Source organism: Aotus nancymaae, unplaced genomic scaffold, assembly GCF_030222135.1.
Source record: "Aotus nancymaae isolate 86718 unplaced genomic scaffold, 86718_ANA_hifiasm-v0.15.2.pri h1tg000025l, whole genome shotgun sequence".
Lineage (NCBI taxonomy): Eukaryota > Metazoa > Chordata > Mammalia > Primates > Aotidae > Aotus > Aotus nancymaae.
This window is the reverse complement of record NW_026988438.1, coordinates 28,686,091-28,708,291: the sequence shown is the minus strand read 5'-3', so window position 1 is coordinate 28,708,291 and position 22,201 is coordinate 28,686,091. Positions and strand designations below refer to the sequence as shown.

Here is a 22,201-nt window from a genome sequence, read left to right as displayed (position 1 = left end):
GGGGACAAAAAAAATGGGGACACCAATTAAACATTTCCATAGTGGTCATTGCTGTCTCCTTCATAACAAGGTTTATTCTATCCATAAGGGCAACATCTCAGTGTAAAACTGTGAATACCAGTACATTTGAAATTTTAATAGTTGCTATAAACTAGCAAACAATTGGTCATGCAATATGGCTATTAAGCCACCTTCTTTTGCAATCAAGATGACAGTTTTGTTGCTAGATCTGGTCAATTTGTCTCAAGTTCAGTGGGACTGGAAGAAATCAGATTCATCTAATCCCAACTGTTTTCATACAAAAAGCAATGCTCCTCTCTCTCAGAATTCTTGCTCCACGCTCAGAAGTTTCTCACAGACATTTAAAGCAAGATGCATCCTAGCCCAAATCATTGTGCAGATGGGTGAATCACCTGAGTTCTCCACTGGACCCAGAGCAAGGGGGTGGAGGAAGAAGACAAAGATGGAAACAGGACTAAGTTAATAAAAACAATATTGGATTTTTTTTTACCTGGCATGCTCTACCCCATGTAACCTCAAAGGTCTTTGACAGAATTTAAAACAACAAACCCACCATATTATTTCTTCTCATTGGTGTTACATGCTCAGCAAGTCATCATGCCTTATAGTTAAAAAGTGTTCCCTCCTGTACAGAGCCCCAGTGGGCTAGCAGTACAGTGGTCTGGACTTTATGAAGGGTAACACCATGATCTACAGAGGTGTTAGAAGTCTTTACAGGACAAGGGAAGTTTCCCATTCAACTTTAAGGACTAAGATACTGTCCTAAGATTTAGCTGAATGTAGCAGAAAACTCATTGGGAGATAGGAGAGCTCCTTCTGATCTATTGTAATTACAATCAATTCTCAATTTTCCAGGGGCCATTGAACCAAGCTTCCTGCTGTCCCTCTAACTTTATTATGTTCTTCACTGTTCATTATGTTTACTCTCCATTAACACCTTCACCCATTTGGGAGAAATAACAGACAAAAGTAAGGCTTCAGTCAATCACTTTACTCCAATACTAGTACTGATAAACTTGCCAGTGAGAGAAGGAGGTGAACAAAAGCTGAAATCAAGGATGAAAAATTTTCCATTGATGCTGATAGTCTATGCATGGTTTGGTACACATGGGAATTGCAATACAGGACTCTGTTCTTAACACTCTGACTCTGCCATTATCAACTTGGGGTCATATGTCATGAGGCTTCTTTTAGAGTCATCGTAATACCAACCATATTCAGAGATGTCCCCAGACCCTCAAAGGTAAAACCCAATTTTGTTAGGATAACAGAAGGTTGGGTTTGATTTTTTAATAACAGACCTATTGGATGGAAAGAAGCTAGAGACAGATAGCTGGGGACAGCTGATAAGGACCACTATTAAACTCAGTGAGCCCCATCTGGCCAATAAGGCGAGTGGTGTACGATCCAGACTGCTGGGTCTCATAGATGGAAAGAGGCCTATCTAGGGTCTTAATGAATTCCAAAGGAGATCTTCTTCGATTTCTAATTACTGCTTATGGGTGAGATGGTGGAGTGTTCCCTCTGGCTGGGGATCTCCATCCTCCCCTCCAGCGTTAAGTCAAGGGTGGAGGGAAAGACTGAATAAAAGAAGTTTGTGTGTTTAAGCTGTGCCTGTGTTTACTGTCATTAAATATAACCAACAGTAAAAGAACAAAAATCGTATGCTCTATAGTTGGGTCTGTAGAATATGTCTGATATACCTGATGACCTGAGTGATCATCCGTGGCCTTCCCAAACACATGCCCTCTAAAAGTAACTTCTGTTCGTGAATTTCTTAAGGCATTTAAGAAATACCTTATGGTGCCTATGTCAGCTATCTGCAAAATAATGCTCCAACCCAGACTGCTGACTCCTTGAGAGTAGGGAAAATATCTCATTTATCATTTTTAACACTCCTTGCATGTAGTGCAATGCCTAACACATAACATATGCTCAATAAATTTTTTGTTAATGAAAAAGAAGAGAATGGAATAAGCATGAGGAGGATAGGACTGATAAGGTGTGTTGATGAGTAGAAGATTTCCCTCCACCCATTTTCTAATTTTCACTTTCACAACATGGAAGAAAAATTAAAAAGAAAATAATAAACACATTAATTACATATTTTATTCAATAGTAAGGTATGGTATGTCAAAATATTTATATTCCCTATGAAGGTGGCCAATTATGGATGGCTTTCTATGGAACAAATCTCCCAGAGAAGGACCACCTGCTTTTCAGGCAACTTTGATACGGTCTGTAAATGAGGCTGGTCCCCTTTTCACTCTACATTCTATCTTTCATTGGGTTTGGTTTTATGTATTTGTTTTCAATATAAACTGAAATTGAGTAAGCATCTGCAAGACTACAAAGTATATGAAAATGAGGACCCTGAAGACAAAGTGTTAAAAGGCCACTCTGAGTAAATGAGATGCATGGCTTTTTGAAGGCCACAAAAAGTAGTTAAATCCACCCACTCTTTTAAGAGTGACTGATGAATTAAAATGGAAACTCTCTTGCCAAATCTTGGAATAATTCAGGAAAATATTTAAGTGCCTGCCCCTCGACCCAAGACTTTTTATATCTCACATAGTAAAGCTGTGAGGACTTTAAATCCTGAAGTGCAAATACACAGTATATGAATTCACAGAAATGTATTTACTCTATGAAAGCAAATAATCATGTTTCAGCAACTTCATTTAGAAAAATGAGAAGTTTACTGTATGGTACCACGCTGCTCCCACAGGTACGTCCAGATGCTGGATGTAGGCCTTGAAACCATGTGATTTAAAGCTAAATGGTTCTAGAAGAAGATTAAAGTCCAAGTTAACATGACTTGGTTCTAAAAATGTGTTTATTCATTATAATGTTTATTTCTGGATCACAAATAGAGTGTCAATGAGGCAGCCCTCATCAGAATTTGTCACCGGGCTTAAAAATCATTTTAAACGCATTTCTCTTCCATTTTTCTTGGATTTGATTTTTTTCTACAGCCTGATTCAACTATCGCCTAAACTCAAAAAAGTTAAGCTGACTTGACTGAAGAGAGAGCTGGAATTCAAAAATCAGATTTTCAGGTCCTAGTAACTCTATATCATAGCTGCCTCTGCTTGGAGCCAACTTTCTACAAAAACAGCAAAGTCAAACAGCACACACCTGACAAATTACAAAACTCTAAACAGAAAACAAAATGAAGAATATGTGTAGGGAAACCAAAACCAATTTCAAATGTGCTGTAAGATTTCTATTGGGCATATTAATAGGTCCTGGTTTTGTTTTTTAATAATAAGAAAACACTAAGAAAAAACATAATTTTAGAGCTATCTGTTAGGCTTTATCCAGGTATGCATTTCATTATCCTAGCTCACAAATATATATATGACAGCTATTTTAAAGGGCTATTTTCAATGTGTGCCTGCTTTATCCTTGCCCTAAACAATAGAGCATATTACAATAGGATTATTCAAAATTAATTTTCACTACAAATAATATCCATGCTACAGCACTGCTAAGACAAAATCCTCTCATCATGTATTATTCCAGCACAGAAAAATAAAATAGACAGACAGACACATAGATAGATAAACCAGATGATTAATTGATTGATTGATAGATAGATAGGTAGATAGACTAGATAGATGACATTTGTGGGAATGTAACTTCTTAAAACCTTGCCTAGGCCATTATCTCCTAAAATTTACCCATTTGATCCAAACACACAGAATAAAAACCGTACAAAGAATGGTTAGGTTAGTGCAAAAGTAATTGCGGTCTTTACCATTACTTTCAATGGCAAAAACCATATTTACTTTTGCAGCAACCTAATAGTTCTCAGGTCCAACCCTTTCCCTCTTTGTCTTTCCTTTTGCACCATTGTATCTGTGCTGCCACTGAAAATGACAATGATGTTAAACTCTTCCTTTTTACCATTGTTGCTTTCTCTCTTCTTTTATTTAGCATGTTCTTTCCAGCATAAAATATGTGAACAACTGTCTCTGTTCTGTCCTACACTGCCCAAGGTATCTTACTGCTATCACGCTCTGTTTTAAGAATGTAATACATTAACACAAAGGAAATGATTAAAACATTGAACTCTCTAAATGCCCCCAGGGCCTGGCCCATTTTTAGCAGACAAGTAAAAGTCAGGCATCATTAACTCCAATTCCTCTGATGGTAAGTCAACATCCCTGATTCACATAGGTGCAGGAGAGGGTTGAGTTAAGCACACTTGTCTGCACAAAAGAGTTTTGTTTCTGATCAGTCTTTGAATCTGTGAAGTCAAGAAGATGCCAAGGACCATAAAAAAAAGGTCTTCAGAGCAACTAAGTGAGGCTTGGATTTTAGACCTGAAACATTCTGGCTACTCTTAGTTCAGGAAAAGCAGAAAAGATTCCAAATGAGTGGAAAAAACAAACAAATATTTTCTCATGTTTTCAGTAGGACTCCAGGGCACAGAATAAAAATAGCATACATCGCAGAGGGAAAATACTTATGAAATGTAGACGTCCTCACTTGGAAAGCAGAGTGCCCTTTAGTGGAGAACGCTAAGAAAAAGTGCAAAGCGGGGGAAGCTTGAATACTTGTGCTGAATATTGCATTTTAATAGCTTTTTTTAAACATGTGGGTGTCTAGACAAGAAATGGCATTCCCAACGTAGCTAATGTTAGGTTCTGCCTTTGGAACATACTTACTTCAAAGGTAGTTGTTATTTTAAATAATTTTTATAATGTTAACAGAGTTTTTTTTTTTTTTTTTTTGAGACGGAGTTTCACTCTTGTTACCCCGGCTGGAGTGCAGTGGCACGATCTCGGTTCACCGCAACCTCCGCCTCCTGGGTTCAAGCAATTCTCCTGCCTCAGCCTCCCGAGTAGCTGGGACTACAGGCGTGCGCCACCATGCCCAGCTAATTTTTTGTATTTTTTAGTAGAGACGGGGTTTCACCTTGTTGACCAGGATGGTCTCGATCTCTTGACCTCGTGATCCACCCGTCTTGGCCTCCCAAAGCGCTGGGATTATAGGCATGAGCCACTGCGCCCGGCCAGCAATGTTAACAGAGTTTCTTTCGGCAAATGTATTGTTACTTGTGTTTCTCCAGTCCCTTGCATAGAATCTGACAAAATATCATTTTTCTAGGAGAAAATGTTTATTTCATGATTACTAAGTTTTATTTTAAACATCCTGAACATCGGTATTAAGGAAAAAAGAAAAATCATACTTTCCCCAGTAGCTACGAAATTTTAATTCCCTCTGTCAAACCAGATTCCTTTAAAAATACAATGGTACCTTAATAGTGTCTAGAAGACAGAGTGAAACAATGAAAGCTTATGTAGCAATAATTGCAAGAAAAAAGTTGTGTAAAAAGATTAATTTTATTATTAACAAAGAGTCCATAACATACTTTCATTTGACATTTCTACTATGTAGTTATTTGGTAAGAGACTGGGATCTAAACACCTATATAAAAAACATGAATTGATAGAAGTTTCCCTTAGTATAACACAATTTAGTTTATTTAAACCCATCAATTTCATATATTATATATAATATACATATGTATGTATATATGTATATGTGATTTGTGATATATGTAATATAGTATATCATATATGATATATATTAATATCATATATATGTCATATATGCATCATATATCAGATATATATATCAAATATATCATCTATATTACCTATATCATATATATGATGCATATATCATGTTTCAAATATATCTATGTGTGTACATATATGTGTGTACATATGTATGTATATAATTTCAGTTGCTATTTTGATACTATAAACATGAATTTCAAGACATGAAAATCTACAAGAGTACCATGGTAGTCACATGCCATCTTGTTCCTTTATAATTCACCATAATTCATCATTATATACCCTCCTTGAAAAGCACAAGGACATTCAATGAACCTAAAAGTATATAAAAAAATGCATTGATTTGAAATGTTATATTTATAACCAAAAGAGCTAACTGTTCTGATTCACTATGACTCAGATGAAATATTAGAACCATGAGTAAGTAATAGGCTTTGTACTTCCATGCTCCCAAGAGCAGAAGTCCATAGCAGAAAAGGAACAAGGAGTTTTTTCTGGTTAACCCCATTTGGCCATTTCTCACTCACATATTATGGATTGGTTAATAGAGTTCCCCCAAATACATTTAAAAACTCAATTATGTTGGGTTTAAGCATCACCGAATTCACAATAACTCTTGTTGTTGGGTCAACCTACAGCACAACTTCCAAAATTAAGCAGAAAATGACAGTGAAGTATCTAAATCAAAATGTTTAATCCAAAATACCTTCTAGAGTTTAATTAGTGAAGTTTTAACCAGATGCATGAGAATAACAGACACCTAAAAATAATATTACAATTCTCTCCTCCGTTTATTGGCTTTTTGTTGTTTTCCTTGGACAGGGACATTGGAGTGCAGAGTTTAGATACTTGTCAAACTATTTGAGAAAATTAGGTTTTAAATGCTTTAGAAAACACATGTTAAACCACAGCATTTCTTTACTATTGATGTTCCACATGACATAACTATGTTAAGTAAATAGGTCATAGGCGTTTTCATAGACAAATGGCTAAAGGATATGGGATATTAGTCAGAACTTGTGTTCTTATGATGACTTAATTGGGACCCAAAGTACTCCAGATGTTTGGTCCCTCTATACTCATGAAAAATAACCTACAAGGATGTTGAATTCTCACCTTGAAAGCAATTCCTTTATTAAATATAATGTCTACTTTTTGTCAATACATACAAGGCTGCAGTGGGATACCTTCCCAGAGCTAAGAAATATTATCCTCTGAGATAGAAACAAGTTTAAAACTCAAAGGACGGGATTAGCTATATGTAGAAACTGACTGAAATTAGCAGATTTGACGTCAGTGGCATGACCAATAATGAAGTATATTACAAATAATTCATTACTAAAAACAGTTAAGCACTGAAGTTATAAAGGTTTAATTTTAAAGGTAAGTGGAAGAGATTCAAAGTTATTGTTATGGCAATACTGTCTTGGGTATGAGAGAAAAGGATAGGGTAACAGCTTGTCTTCCCAGTTCACATTCCTTGGCCTATTTTACACATCACATGATCTGGGCACACCTTCAGAGTGGTATAGAGCCAGTAAAAATCTAGTAGTCTAAAGTGAACAAAAATAATGAGAAATAAATCAAGAACACCTACCTTAAAGACAATGAAGTCTCATCAAGATTAAAGCCCAGAAAAGCAATCAAGGACGACTGAAAGTGAACAAGAATAATAATCTACTCCATGATACTAACACATTTGATGGCTGAATTAATGTGTGTCTGAAAAACAGACAAGAAAAGGGGTGCCATAAAGAGGTGCCTCTTGCACTGCCAGGATACAGGACATGCAAGATGACCCATATCCACTCTTCTTGGCAGGTCCATCCCAATGATAGAAACAGATTTCAAGATATTCTACCTTAAGATCACAATTCATCAACTAAGTCCCCTTACATGTTCAATTCACCAAGCAATCTTCTAATACAATTTGACTTTCCAAGTAGGTTTTTTTTCAGGAAGAAGAAACCACCAACTGGCCAGTTGACAAGAGCATTCCAAGGTATGTGGAGTATGTATTTCACATTGCACATCAGTAAACTGTCAGTCAAAACTATGCATTGGTCACAAGAATTCCTTTCAGTGACAACAAATACTCTCCAGCATAATCGACTCTTCCTTTACTGTCAATATGGAATTCTTTGTTCTGCCACTGTGGAGAGTTAATCTGCTGGCTAATCAGCAAGCCTCTCTTTCTAATCATCACATACCCCTAAACTCCCAGATGAAGGAATTTTGTGTTTTCCAAATGAGACCATTCTTATATAAAGAACAAAATGATGAATGGCAAAATAGATTTCACTAAAAAGTCCTATGTCAGGAATTCTCAAAATGCCAAACCTCCTCTATTACTAAATTGTCTTATGCGTAGTTACACAACATAAACTAGGCTACAAGTTTGAACAAAAATGGTCACTAAGGCCACCATCCTCTAAGAATGATAAATCCATTAGAATTTGGTCAAAAATCATATCAACAGTTCCTTAGAAACAAATGGCTCTTTCAGAAATTAGGAAAAATATTAAAAGAATACAAAATTCTCCATAACGTCTTCTACATATAGGGGTATAAGATTAATTCAACTATGAGTGTGCTGAAGACGAGTAAGTGTGTTCAAGTGTTGCTATGGCTCTGCATGGACTAATGCATAGCCAGTGTCAACTACAAGTGATAAAACAAAGCCCTGCAGGAAGAAAGAGCAGAGATTGGAAAACTAAGGTGATAAAATGAAACAGCAACTAGAAAGAAGGTTTTAAGGTGTCTAAAATAGGTTGGTTCTTTATTCTGGCATATAAAGACAGTCTAAAACTATTGTCCTAAGTAGCATGGGGACATTTTTTTGGAAGAAAGACTTATATGAGTATGATGCCTTCAGATGAGAAAACTGGAACACAGGTGTTGACGCCAATAAGAAAACGGATGATGGCCTCAGGGTCTGTATAACCAGTGAATGTACACCTCCTGATTAATGGTCATGCGACAAAGTATTGTTTCTCAAACCTCTGGAAATGAACCTAAGACAGAAACAATGTCTAATAAAGACATACATGTGTCTCAGTCCTACTCACAGCCTGCTGTTTGACTGTTTTCTCCTCAGATCTGCAGAGCAGGGTACACCTCCACTTCTGCACAGGTCCTATCTATCTTTCACTACCAGCTTCATGCAGAGCAGGTCATGATGCCCCACCTATAGGCAACTAACAAACATTTTTCAAAATGTCAACATGATGAACATTAAGTACAACTCAAGTGTAAAGTTGTATCCTTGTACTGTTTTTATTAATGGCTTGGCAAATCAATTCAAACAGAACAAAAGAATCTAAAAAGCTCAGAGTCATCCACTCCAAATTTATTTTTGTACTCATTCCAAACTAACTTGTTAGGAATCATCTATTTTTTTAAAAATTTAAAAAACAACAACAACAGGAAAAATACATATATTTCTTCAGGTGACCTCTGTGAGCCATGTAGCAAGTCAAGATCATGAGACAACAGCCTTGTGAAGAATTATATACTTTAGATTGATTAAAGGCAAATTCCTATAATGTACACAACAACCTTTTTGATCACTTAAGTTGTTCTATGCAAACTAACAAGAATGCTGACTACACTGCTTCCTCCATTTTTTTCTGTACTGAGATCCTAAAGGGGAGAACATGAGTATCTTGAGAAATATTCAGTAAGAATGGCTGTAAGAAATACAATTTCGTCACTGAGAAAACAAACTGACAAAGCTGTGTCCTGACAGCCACAGTGAAATGTGGAGCTAAGAAATTATTATGTGGATGTAATATACATATCCCCTCATACAAGCTTTATTTTATCTTAATATGGTTTTAAATTTCGCTTTTAATTTCCACATCCCTAATGATGTCAAGGATCTTTTAATGTGCTTATTTGCTAGTTGGATATCTTCTCTAGTGAAATGTTTGTTTGAATTTTTTGTATGTTTTTAATTGGATTGTTTGTTTTCTTATTATTTAATATTGAGTATTTGTATTTAATGGTTATCAGTTATTTAACAGGATATTTTGCAAATATCCTCCCAGACCGAATTGTCTTTTTATTCTCCTAATAGAAGCTTTCAAAGAAAAGAAGTTTTAATTTTGATAAAGTATAATTTATCAATTTGTTGTTTATGGTTTGTACTTTTGGGGTCATGCCTAATAAATCTTTGCTTAACCCAAAATCTAAAAGTGTTTCTCTTATATTTTCTTAACTAGAAATTGATAATTTTACATTTTCATTTATGTTTATAATAAATTTTGAGATGCTTGTATATTACGTATAGTTAGAAATTCATTATTTTACATACAGATATTCAAGCATTTCATCATCATGTGTTGATGACTATCATTTTCCCTTGGAATTTTCTTTGCCCTTTATCAAAAATAAATTGTCTATACACATGTAGATCTATTTTTGGACTAGTTTGTGTTGATGTTAATACCATACTGCCTTAATTACTGTAGCTTTATAATAAGTCTTGTAATCAAAGCTTCTGTGCAGTCCTCCAGCTTTTTCCTTTTTCAAAGATACTTTGTCTATTCTGGATGCTTTGTATTTCCACATGAATTTTAGAATCAGCTTGTCAATTTCTACCAAAAAGAAGCAGTCTATGATTTTAATTGAGATTGTATTGAACCTATAGATCAACATGGGAAGAATTTATATGTTACCTGTCTCTGGAAAATTCCCAAATATTTGGAAATTAAACATTATAATTCTAAATAACCCTTAGGTTAATGTAGATACTAAGTGGAAATCAGAAAGTATTTTGAGCTGAATGTGAATGAAAATGAAGCATATCAAAGTTTGGGTCATGATGCTAAAGCAGTACTTAAGAAAATGTATACCACTAAATTCCTATATTAAAAGAGGAAAAAAAATCTCAAATCAGTAACTGTAACTTTCACCTGAAGAAACTAGAAGAATAAGACAAAATAAACACAACAGTAAGCAGAAAAAAGTAAATAATAAAGGTTGACATTAATAAAATAAAAGACAGAAAAACAATAGAAAATATTAATGGTGATGATTAATAAAATGTATTAATCTATAGCCATACTGATTGGGGAAAAAACAGAGAAAATACAAACTACACATATAAAAAATGAGAGCGATAACATTATTACACATCTTTAATATATTAAAAGAATAACAACATAATGCAAACATACTTTCTATTTAACTCTATTGTGGTCTGTGAACATATTTGTTTGCCTTGAATCCTTTTGTATTTATTAGAACTAATTTATTCTCCCAGAATATAATCTATCTTTCTAAATAGTCTGTATGCACTTGAAAAGGATGTGTATTCTTCTATGTTTGGGTGATCTAGGAATGCCAATTATGTCAAGTTGATTGATAGTGTTGTACAAGTCTTTGTTTCCTTGCTGATTTTCATATCTACTTAGTCTATTAATTATTGAGAAAGAGATATTAATGTCTCCAAATAAACTGTGAATTAAAAATACTTTTGCAGTTTGCTTCAAGTATTTCAGTGCATAAATGTAAAGAATAATTATATTCTCTTGATAAATGGACATTATCATTATAAAATGAACTTCTTTATTACTGAAACTTCTTTATTCCTGTCTTTGTTCTGATATCTACTTTGTCAGATAATAATACAGCTTTCTTTTGATTAGTGTTAAGACAGTATACTGATTTCCAACCTTTTATTTTGTGCTATTTGTGTCCTTTTAGGATTTTGTTTTTATTTGTGTATGTTTATATGGTATAAGTATAATTTTGTTGCATTAATATATTTCTTATTGGTGAAGTCAGGAATTTTATATTGATGATTTTTTATATAAAGGCATAATATATTTGAATATTACAATCTCATAATCTCTGCCTTTTAATTAAGACATTTAAGCCATTTATATTTAATGTGAAAACGGATTTGCTTTAAGTCTATGATCTTCCTATTTGTTTTCTATTTGTCTCACCTGCTCTTTGTTCCCTTAATTGTTTTACCCTGTTTTGGATTATTTTATGATTCCATTTTATCTGTTGTTGGTGAATCAGCTACATATCTTTTTGTTATTTTAGTGATTGCTTTAGAGTTCATAATATATATGCTCTTAATTTATCTTTATCTATCTTCAAATCATTTTATAACACCTCATGTGTAATACTGAACCTTACAATAGATATCCCATTTCTCCCCTACTAGACTTTATGCTACTGTAGTCATACATTTCATTTTTGTATATGCTATAAATTAAAAAGTACATTTATATTATTTTGTTCACCTGGTCAATTATCATTGAGATAAATAAGAAAAATCATATATATTTATCCATATAGTTGTCATTTTTAATGCTCTTCATTCTTTTGTAAAGATCCATATTTCATATGGCATAATTACCCTTCTGTCTTTCCTTAAAATTTCTTGCATGGTGGGTCTACTGGTGATGAATTCATTCAGTTTTTGTGTATCTGATGGAAACATCTTAATTACATTTTGGTTTCTGAAAAATATTTTTGCTAGGTACAGAATTCTTTGTTGAATTTTTTTCCTTTCATTAATTTAAAAATTTAGCTCTGTTGTCTTCTCATTTGCATCATTCTTCCCAAGAAATCTACTGTCATCCTTATGTTTGTTTATCTGTATATATGTGTAATTTTTCTCTGGCAGTTTTTAAATTTGTCTCTTCATCACTGGCTTTGAACAATCAGATTATAGTATGCTTTTGTGTAATTTTCCTTATATTCCCTGTGCTTGAGATGTATTGAGCTTCTTGAATCTGTAGATTTATAGTTTTCATCATCTGGCAAAATTATAGACACTTTTCAAATATTTTTCTTTCCGGCTCTCTCTCTCCTCTACCTGGCGATTCCAAGTACACATTTATCAGGCTACTTGAAGGTGTCCTAAAATTCTGTTTTCATACTTTTTTTTCTGTTTCTTTTTGGGTAGTTTCTATTGCTATCATTTTGCTACTGTTTTTCACTCCAAAATCTAATTCCATTCAGTGTATTTACCATTCATCTCATCTATGTTATTTTGTTAATACCATTGATTGTATTTTTCATATCAGATATTATAGTTTTCATATTTAGAAGCTTGATTTTAGACTTTTTAAAATAAATCTTCCATGTCTCTACTTAACTTCTGAACATATGGGCTACAGTTATAGGAACTGCTTTTATGTATTTGTCTGCTAATTCTAACATCTGTTTCAGTTCTGGGTTGGTTTCAATTGGTTGGGCTTTTTCTTTATTGTGGGTAGTGTTTTCTTGCTGCTTTGCATGCCTGGTAATTTTTTATTGAATGCCAAACATTGTGAATTTTACCTTGTTGGGTGCTGGATATTTTTGTACTCCTATGTATATCCTTGAGCTTTATTCTGGGATGCAGTTAAATTACTTGGAAACACTTTGATCCCTTTTATGTCTTGCTTTTAAGATTGGTAGATAGAATCAGAGTAGCATATAGGCTAATTATATGCTAATTATTCCCCATGACTAAAGTAAGATAAGTATGAGTCTTTTACCTAATTTTCTTTAAATAATGAGATATTTAAATCTGGCTAGTGGGAACAGGCACTTTTCCCTGCCTTGTGTGAACATCAGTACTATTCTCTCTAATCCTCTTAGATGGTTCTGTTCTGGCCTCAAGCAGTTTCCTCATTGCATGGGTTGCTCGGTATAGTAGTTTCCCTTTACCCACAGGATATTTTCTAAGACTCCCAATGCATGCCTAAAACCTCAGATAGTACTGAGCTCTATATGTATTATACACATATTTCTTTTTTCTTCTTCACAATTTCATTGATAGAAGATTTCATTCTTAGCATATATCTTTAGCAGCCTCAGCATAAATTTTTTTTTCTTTCCTTATTAAGTCAAGAACTTTCATCTTTTTACTTAAAAGAAATACTTAGTGACTGCTCTTTGGCATATCTAAATATTTATGCTTTGGAGCCGTTGCTAAATAACATAAAGGTTACTTAATTGCAAGCACTGTGATACTTCAACAGTCAATCTGTTAAACAAGACAGGTATTAAGTGACAGGCAGGTAGCAAGTACATCCAGTACCGTGTGGATAATGCTGGACAAAGAGATGATTCACATCCTAGGTGGGATAGAGCAGAGATATGATTTGGCTGTGTCCCTACCCAAATCTCATCTTGAATCATAGCTCCCATAACCCCCAAATGTCATGGGAGGGACTCGGTGGGAGGTAATTGAATTATGGGGGTGAGTTTTTCTCATGATAGTAAATAAGTCTCATGAGATCTGATGATTTTATAAAGGGCAGTTCCCCTGCATACACTCTCTTATCTGCTGCCATGTAAGACGTTCCTTTGCCCTTTCTTTGGCCTCCACCATGACTGTGAGTCCTCTTCAACCATGTGGAACTGTGAGTCCATTAAACTCTTTCCTTTATAAATTACCCAGTTTTAGGTATGTCTTTATTAGCAGCATGAGAACGAACTAATACAAGCAGGATGGCATGAGATTTCATCACATTCTCAGAATGGTGTGCAACTTAAAACTTATAGTTTATTTCTGGAATTTTCCACTTAATATTTTCAGACCACAGTTGGCTATGGGTAATTGAAACAACCGAAAGTGAAACTGCCAATAAGGGAATACTCCTGTACTCTTATGCTCTTCAGATCTCTGGAGTTTGTCTCTCTGTAACCCTCTTCTCTCCACCGTTTTATTCCATTAACTAGAGCAATCTTGGTATTCCTGGATTTTTATCCAACTTCTCAACTCAGAAAGTCACTGAGATGTGCCTATGTCACTCCTCTCTGTGCTGCCTGGAAGTCCTTTCAAGGCAGTAAGCTGAGGCAATTGTAGGGCTCACTTCATTTATTCCATGTCTCGCAACGATCACTGTTCTCCATTTCCTGATGTCTGTCTGGTATCATAAAAAGCACTCTTTCACATATGTTGTCTGGGATTTTGGGCTATTTCAGGTGGGGGGGGGGTAAATTCAATTCTTGTTACTTCTCTTTGCAAAAGCAGACATTCATAGACTGTCTTTTGCCTACCCTTTCCACTCTTCACAACTCACTTTTCAGTTTCATGAGATCATCGATAAATATTCCAGTTCCCAGAATATTCAATAAAAGAGAAACTCCTGCTGAATTTCCTCTATAAGACTTGGCTAATAACCACACAGGGCCTAATCATAATCAGTTGTTTGAGAGGCACAAAAGATAGCTCTCTTATTTCTCTGTTAATGTGGTTAAGTAAAATTAAGGGCAAGTATGTATTTCTGGGTAACTATAAAAAATTATGGCAGGTCCATGAGGCTATGCTATTATAAACATGGCTAAAAATGCACCAAAATTAACGCATTTGTGTGGCACCCCACAAGTCTTCCAATGCCAATGGAAAAGTTTAAGCATGATTAGAATCTTGGCTCACTGACCTAGACCTTTTTATGTCAATACATTTCTCCCTAGGGTTAAGTAAGGTACTTTCAAAGGACATCCATTCTTTGAAGTCAGTTAGAAAATTGCTGCTGCAAGGTACTAAACAGTACTTCAGTAGGCTTACAGAAATAATGTACAGCTGCAATGTGTTCATCATGCCAGGATGTAATTTACCCTTTCAGCACACACGGCTTCCCCCTGTGCATGCCCTGGTTCATGGGAGTTTGGGAATAACCAACTGTGATCCAGTTTCCACTGAGTTTCTCTCTGAATGTTCAAACTGGGCATGAATTATATCCAGATACTCCCTCTCAAATATTAAAGAGAACTAGTCACCAATGGTTCTCAGGGATTGGTCTGGGGGAAGGGGCATTAAAAATTGTTAAATTGACTCCCCCTCATTATCAGACATAATAGGATCCAAAAAGAAATGTTCAAAATTTATCTGGTTGTTTCTACATAGTTTTAAAAGCAATCAATATATCTACTGATCTACACATTCCCTTTTCAAATTTTTCTGAAGTAGAGAGCTTTAATGACCAAAAAGGAAAGGGTAGGTGGGACTCATCAAATTGTTTCCCACTTCCTGCCACGAAGAATTCATTTCAGTCCTGTTAAAGGTTTTGGACTAAAATAGTGCAAGTCACTGAAGCTCAGTGCTCTCAGTTCTGTTGATACCGAAGCAGTGATGATGTTATATTAGTTCATCGATAAATGCAAAATGCAAAGTTGTTCATGACTATGTTTGTATGCAAACTTGCAAGTACACAGACACACTAGGACCTACTTGAGGCAGTAGAAGAACAGGCTATGGAGGGAAACAGACATAGACATTTAAAAATGTCTCTTTAATTTATTGCAGTCTGCTTACTGCCTCATGAGATCAAGAATCCTGCTCATTAAACAATCAAACTTTACTTATTTGCACAATAGAACATAAAATCTATTTTATCACTTTTCTCCCAAAAAACCTGTTTAACTCTTTTCAATACTTGGGAATGATTCAGTTAAAAAGGGCACAGATAAAGACAGCTTTATGAAGGTGATAAAATGTAATCCACAATGCCCACATGACATCATTAGAGCAGCTGTTTGTACCATAATATATAAATGCAACAAGATTCAAAATCTCATATGAAAAATTTTGGACTTGATTTATTCTGGGCTTTTATGCTATAGAAATTTAACAGGAAGCTGTGGACCAATAGTTGGATACAGGATGGAGAAATTGTCTGGGTTCTGGGTTTGAAGTTGACATCATTACTCCACTGCACATTTTCTGGCTTTGGTTGCCTTAATTTGGTATTGATGGCTGGCAAAGAGCCTCTGGTATTTAAACAAACCTTACCTATAATAAAGTCTGGCTCAGAGACTGTCATTTTGAATTCTACTTTATTCTGTGTTATTTACTTCTTAGTCACAATTATTCAAGAAGGATACACTCATTAGGTAAGCGATTTCAATTTGCATAAGCACACTGGTTAAAAAAAATTGCAGGTATGTGTTCCCCAGGAACACATTATGTAGTAAGACACCTGGAGTTAATTATTTGCATTGTCTTTTTAGAAAAAGTTTGAGAACTGTTTTCACGCATGCAAGCAAAGGCAGCATGTCATAATGGCTTAGGGCTGAAAGTTAAGGCGGCTGCTTCCTTTATAACAGATGTGCAAAGACTTACTTTCCAATTTCTTCTTACTCTTCCACCTGGTTACCCAGCATTTGTTCTTCAAAGGTATTCTAATCAAACTATTCAAAGACTTTAGCATCAAATATGATGTCTCCAGGGAGGTATGATTTAGAGTGTCTGGGATTCAATCAAAAATCACTCCATGGAATCTTTCCTTTTTAGCTTACTATCATATCTGTGTATGAGGGAATAACTAGTCATGAGCCTGTGTGATAGCTGAAACAATGACGTTTATGTAAAAGGCCAGGGTAGGTTTCTAAATCTTATAGTTCTAAGCGTGAAGGGTAATATAATTTGAACTTTCAGGTTTTAGAAAGTGGAATGTTGTTTATGCTTGCGTTTTGCATTGTCATTGCCTTTAGGACTTGTTCTTGCTGGCAAAGCTGTATTCTACAATCATGTATGCTGCCTCCCAACAGTAGCACTATACAGATTCCTGCTTTTGCTTTTGTTTTAAGCAAAAATAAGAACTAGTGTAAGGTTAAAAAAAAACATGAAAACATAAAACATGGAACATTTCTTATTTATGCTGCATGATAGACCCATTCAAAGACTTAAAAATACATTGGCAGTATACAATACTCCATTCTGGCTGTCTGATCAGCAAGTCCACAATCAACTTTTTATGAAGTTTAAGATGAAAAATGACAAGTAGAAAAAGAAAGAGTATAGAAAACATTTGTGATAGAGAAAGTATGGTGAAGGAGAAGCGATACAACAGATTTATAAATTATTAATAAAGGAATAATAGTACCCTTTAAATATAGTGAAGGTTTTTTTTTTTTTCAGGATATAAGAGTGTATCCACAACCACTATTTAAATTTTGGGTATGATTCTAACAAGCTTGCATTAAGTTGCACATTTTATGGGAAAATGTAATGAGAATAATACTCTTACCATCTGTTTTCTTTGAATCATTTCCGATGTTAGAGTGATCCTTCTTGTCTGTCTTATTTTTACCATCTTTCAAGTCACCTGAAAGTAATAAACATGACAAACAGTATATGTATACAGCTGAGGGGGGTGTTATAAACATCTTTAAACCTGTCAAGGTTAAAAAAAAGTGCAGCATAATTTTATAGTCATGAAGGTCTATGTGTCTGAGTGTAAATATCTTTTGTAATCACATCTTAGGTCCTGGAAATTGGATTGTGATACAGAAATTGAGGCTGAAAGTTCTTGTTAAACAGAGTTGTAGTTAAGTCATGTGCTTATCTTCTAAGAGAAGCAGTTAAGATTTACTGTTAGGCTGTGGAGTGAGGAGAAACTGGAGCTAACTGTAAGTTCTACCAATTAATAGCTATTTAACGTCTCCGTGCTTCAGTTTTCTTATCTGCAAAATGGATATATTAATACCTACTTCACAGGCATATTGGATAAATTAGAAGGCGTATCACTCAATACAGTTGTTATTATTCTAAAACGGAGCTATAAATGGTATTTTAACAAATGAGCTTGTCAAAATGTAATTTGTAAAATTGCAAAACATTACCCTTAGAAAGAATATGTGTCAGATATGTATTTAACCCACTTATGAGGGAATAGTAAGAAGGTTCCAAAGTACTGGAGCTGGGTATTTACAGATATTTCTGAAACACGTTTGCTAGGTTAATGACAAAACTGGTTATAACCTACAGGGCAATAAAACCATAACCTTTGCGGTTATCTTCTCTCTCAGTCAAAAATCTATAAATTAGCATATAACTTCACAGGACCTAGGCGTGAATCAAATAGTAAATAAAGTTAAACATAGTCATGTTCCTCAAGAGTAGCAGTTAGCAAATTAAGGCCCCTGGATCAATGGTGCCTGCCATCGATTATGGCAAATAAAATTTTCCTGAAACATGGCTACACTTATTCATTTACATATTGTCCATGGCTGTTCTCATGCTGCAACAGTTGAATTCAACAGTTGCAAAGAGACAGGCAAAGCCAGAAATATTTTCTACCTGGTTCTTTGCAGTAAAATAGTGCTGCACCCCTATCTAAAATAATTTCATAATCCTAGGACATGTGTGTTCAACAATATCCCAGTATGACATGAAAAGGTCAGGGACCTCTTTCCCCACCCTTATTTTCAAGTGTTGAATATTTTCTTACCAGTCTTACCAATGGAAGCTTTCTTTTTAGCCTGCATAAAACCAAGAGTATGTTCTCACTCAAATACTGGTACTTACTGAGGCCAAAAAATCCTAATAATAATTGGAGTCAGCTGGGCCGCTAAGGTATGTGTATGAGGGACAGGGTTTACTCTTTCTTACTTTATTTGTGCCAGGCAGTATGCTAAATGCTTTTTGAGAACTGTTTTGGTGCATGCAAGCAAAGACAACATGTCATAATGGCTTAGGGCTGAAAGCTAACCTCTTTAGCTTTCAGCTTCCTTTACATGATGCTTCCTGTATAATAGATGTGCAAAGAGTTACGTTCCAATTTCTTCTTACTCTTCCACCTGGTTACCCAGCATTTGTTCTTCAAAGGTATTCTAACCAAACTATTCAAAGAAGAGTTTAGCATCAAATATGATATCTCCAGGGAGGTATGATTTAGAGAGTCTGGGGTTCTACCAAAAACCACTCCATGGAAACTTTCATTTTTAGCTTAATATCATGTCTGTGTATGAGGAAATAACTAGTCACAAGCCGGTGTGATAGCTGAAACAATGACGTTTATGTAAAAGGCCAGGGCAGGTTTCTCAGTCTTACAGTTCAAAGTGTGAAGGGTAATATAATTTGAACTTTCAGGTTTTAGAAAGAGTAGAATGTGCATCATTTTATTAAATCTTATAATAGCCCCATTATAAAGGTACTATTATTGAAAGAAGTCAACTTCATCAAAGATTCATTCACTAAATGTCCAATTTGTAAAATTTGATGAATAACCTACTCACCAAATGACTGAGGATGTTTTTCAAGTTTGAGTTTTTTGGTCAATGTTCCTGCAGCCAGTTAGACAAACACGAGCCAATCCATCTATGTCAAGAGGCATGGACTACCCACTCTCATGTTTCATACCCAACCCTGAACTCACATTTGCCCCAACTTTGCACCTGGATTTCCCTCTTGCAGCAAAACTGCTAAGCTCTCAACTATAGTATTTGCAACTTCCCTATGAAGCTCAAGTCTTAGATTTCAGATTTCTGCTTACTGTTTCCATTTCTAAATGCCTTTGGCCTATGAATTTACAAAAAAAAGATTATCTAAGGATGATTCAGGACCATTTGGGGCTGTGAGATATTCTACAAAGTACATATTTTTAATGGAATTTGACAAATGCTACGCTAAGCTAGAAGTCAATAAACTCTCCAGGTTCCCTCTCATTCTGAAATGGGATGGACTGTGATATGGTTTGGCTATGTCCCACCAAAATCTCATCTTTAATTGTACCTCCCATAATTCCCATGTGTTGTGGGAGAGACCCAGTGGGAGATAATTGAATCCTGGGAGCAGTTTCCCCCACACTGTTCTTGTGGTAGTAAATAAGTCTCACGAGATCTGATGGCTTTATAAGGGGAAACTTCTTTTGCTTGGTTCTCATTCTCTCTTGTCACCGTCATGTAAGAAGTGCCTTTCACCTTCCACCATGATTGTAAAGCCTCCCCAGCCAAGTGAAACTGTGAGTCCATTTAACCTCTTTTTCTTTATAAATGACCCACTCTTGGGTATGTCTTTATCAGCAGTGTGAAAATGGACCAATAAAGACTGGCAGCAGGGCGCCATGGCTGACACCTGTAATCCCAGCACTTTGGGAGGCTGAGGTGGGTGGATCACCTGAGGTCAGGAGTTCGAGACCAGCCTGGCCAAAATGGCAAAACCCTGTCTCTACTAAAAATACAAAAATTAGCCAGGCATGGTGGCAGGTGCTTGTAATCCCAGCTACTCAAGAGGCTGAGTCAGGAAAATCACTTGAACCCAAGAGGTGGAGGTTGCAGTGAGCCGAGATTGCACCACTGAACTTCAGCATGGGTGAGAAGAGTGAGACTCCATCTCAAAAACAAACAAACAAACAACAACAACAACAACTACAAAAAAAAAAAAAAAAAAAAAAAAAAAAAACAAGACTGGCTGGAAGAATGGAGAGGCAGGGGAGTCCACTCTGGCCAGGGTCCAAACAGGAGAATTTTAAGTGGAAGATATGGTCATCACCTCCTCCACCACCAAAAGAAAAGAAATCCTTCATAAGTCCCATGAAACAGTCCAAATACTGGCTTTTCTCTATCTTAAGGATGCCAGAGATGGACTCAAGGATCTTGAGCCCTGTAGTCAAACTAGTTCCTTCTTCCCTCAATAAACCTCCACACTCCTAAGGCATGCTTTTTAAGCCTGCTGGGTTGCTCTGAACAACCGCTGCAGCAACACCAGGATGTCTTCTAGAAGTTCCAGAGATGGCTTCCTTGGCTGGTTGCTAGCCAGCAGCAGCCCATGGTGGTCCCTTTTCTCAAACAGGGCTGGGAAGGTTGTGGGAGGAAGTAACCTTGACACAGAGCAAAGATTAGAGGATCATGTCACTGCCAATGGGTGCCCAAACTTTGAGCAACCCCCCTCACCAACATCCTTCAGCTCTAACTTGGAAGATATCCTGGGCACCCCACAAAGAAGGGTGCCAGGACAGTGACACATGCTTGTTTGATGATGTTCCCTGAGTAAAACCCATTAGGTAATTTCCCATGGGTTGTATCTAGAGTAATGGCTGATGTGAGCTCTTACTCAATAAACAGGGGGAAGCAAAAGAGACTTTCTGTGCAGCTATAAATCATTTTAATTAGGCTGCTGTAATACAGTCCCGAACCACCATTAGCCTTTCTTATTATTGCTCTAAATTGATTTCTTTTCCCACCTCTCATCTACTGTTTACTTTTTAAGGGAAATGGTAGACTGTTGCTTACTTCAGGAAATAAGCACAGTTGTGAAATCCAGCCAGCCTCGTCGAAGACTCAGACTCCTGTTTTGTTTCTTTCAGGCTTTCCCCTAGCCAACTTCAAAATGAATTATTATCTCCACATCTGCCCTCTCTGGGTCTTTGTTTCCTCTGGTAGAATTCATATCCTTCTTGGTGACAATCTCAAGCACAATGTCCTTGGCTTATCTGTGTTCACTGGTTGCTCCCACTGACTAGACCTGGGGTTGGCAAACTATGGTCCATGGGTCAAACATGGACCTACTGCCTGGTTTTTTATGAGCTACAAACTAAGAATGGCTTTTACATTTTTAAATGGTTAAAAGAAGACAAATATTCTATGACATATGATATTATGTAGAATTCAATTTTTAATTTCCATAAATAAAGTTTTATTGGAAAACAGGCTCACTCATTTGTTTGCATATTATCTGTGGCTGCTTTAAAATGGTAATGTTGAGTAGTTGCAATAGAGATCTTATGTCCTGCAAAGCCTAAAATATTTACTATCCTGTCCCTTATAGAAAAAGCACGCCAACCCCTAGAATAAGTATATTGTAAACCTCTTATAAACAGCAGTTAAGCTTGCATATCTCTCTGACTGCC

At 35.7% G+C, this 22,201-nt stretch overlaps 1 protein-coding gene across 14 annotated transcripts in view; it reads right to left on the bottom strand.

Moving 5' to 3' along the window:
• The window catches only part of PDE1C (phosphodiesterase 1C), a 613,256-nt gene that overhangs the window by 121,901 nt on the left and 469,154 nt on the right, over positions 1-22,201 (bottom strand). For 13 of the 14 annotated variants that reach the window (XM_064380482.1, XM_064380481.1, XM_064380483.1 and 10 more), the window contains one exon: positions 17,600-17,677. In XM_064380482.1, coding sequence (XP_064236552.1) covers positions 17,600-17,677 — 78 coding nt within the window. Of the gene's footprint in view, positions 1-14,108; positions 14,495-17,599; positions 17,678-22,201 lie in introns of those variants that run through there. The other variant, XM_064380489.1, reaches the window with a different exon arrangement.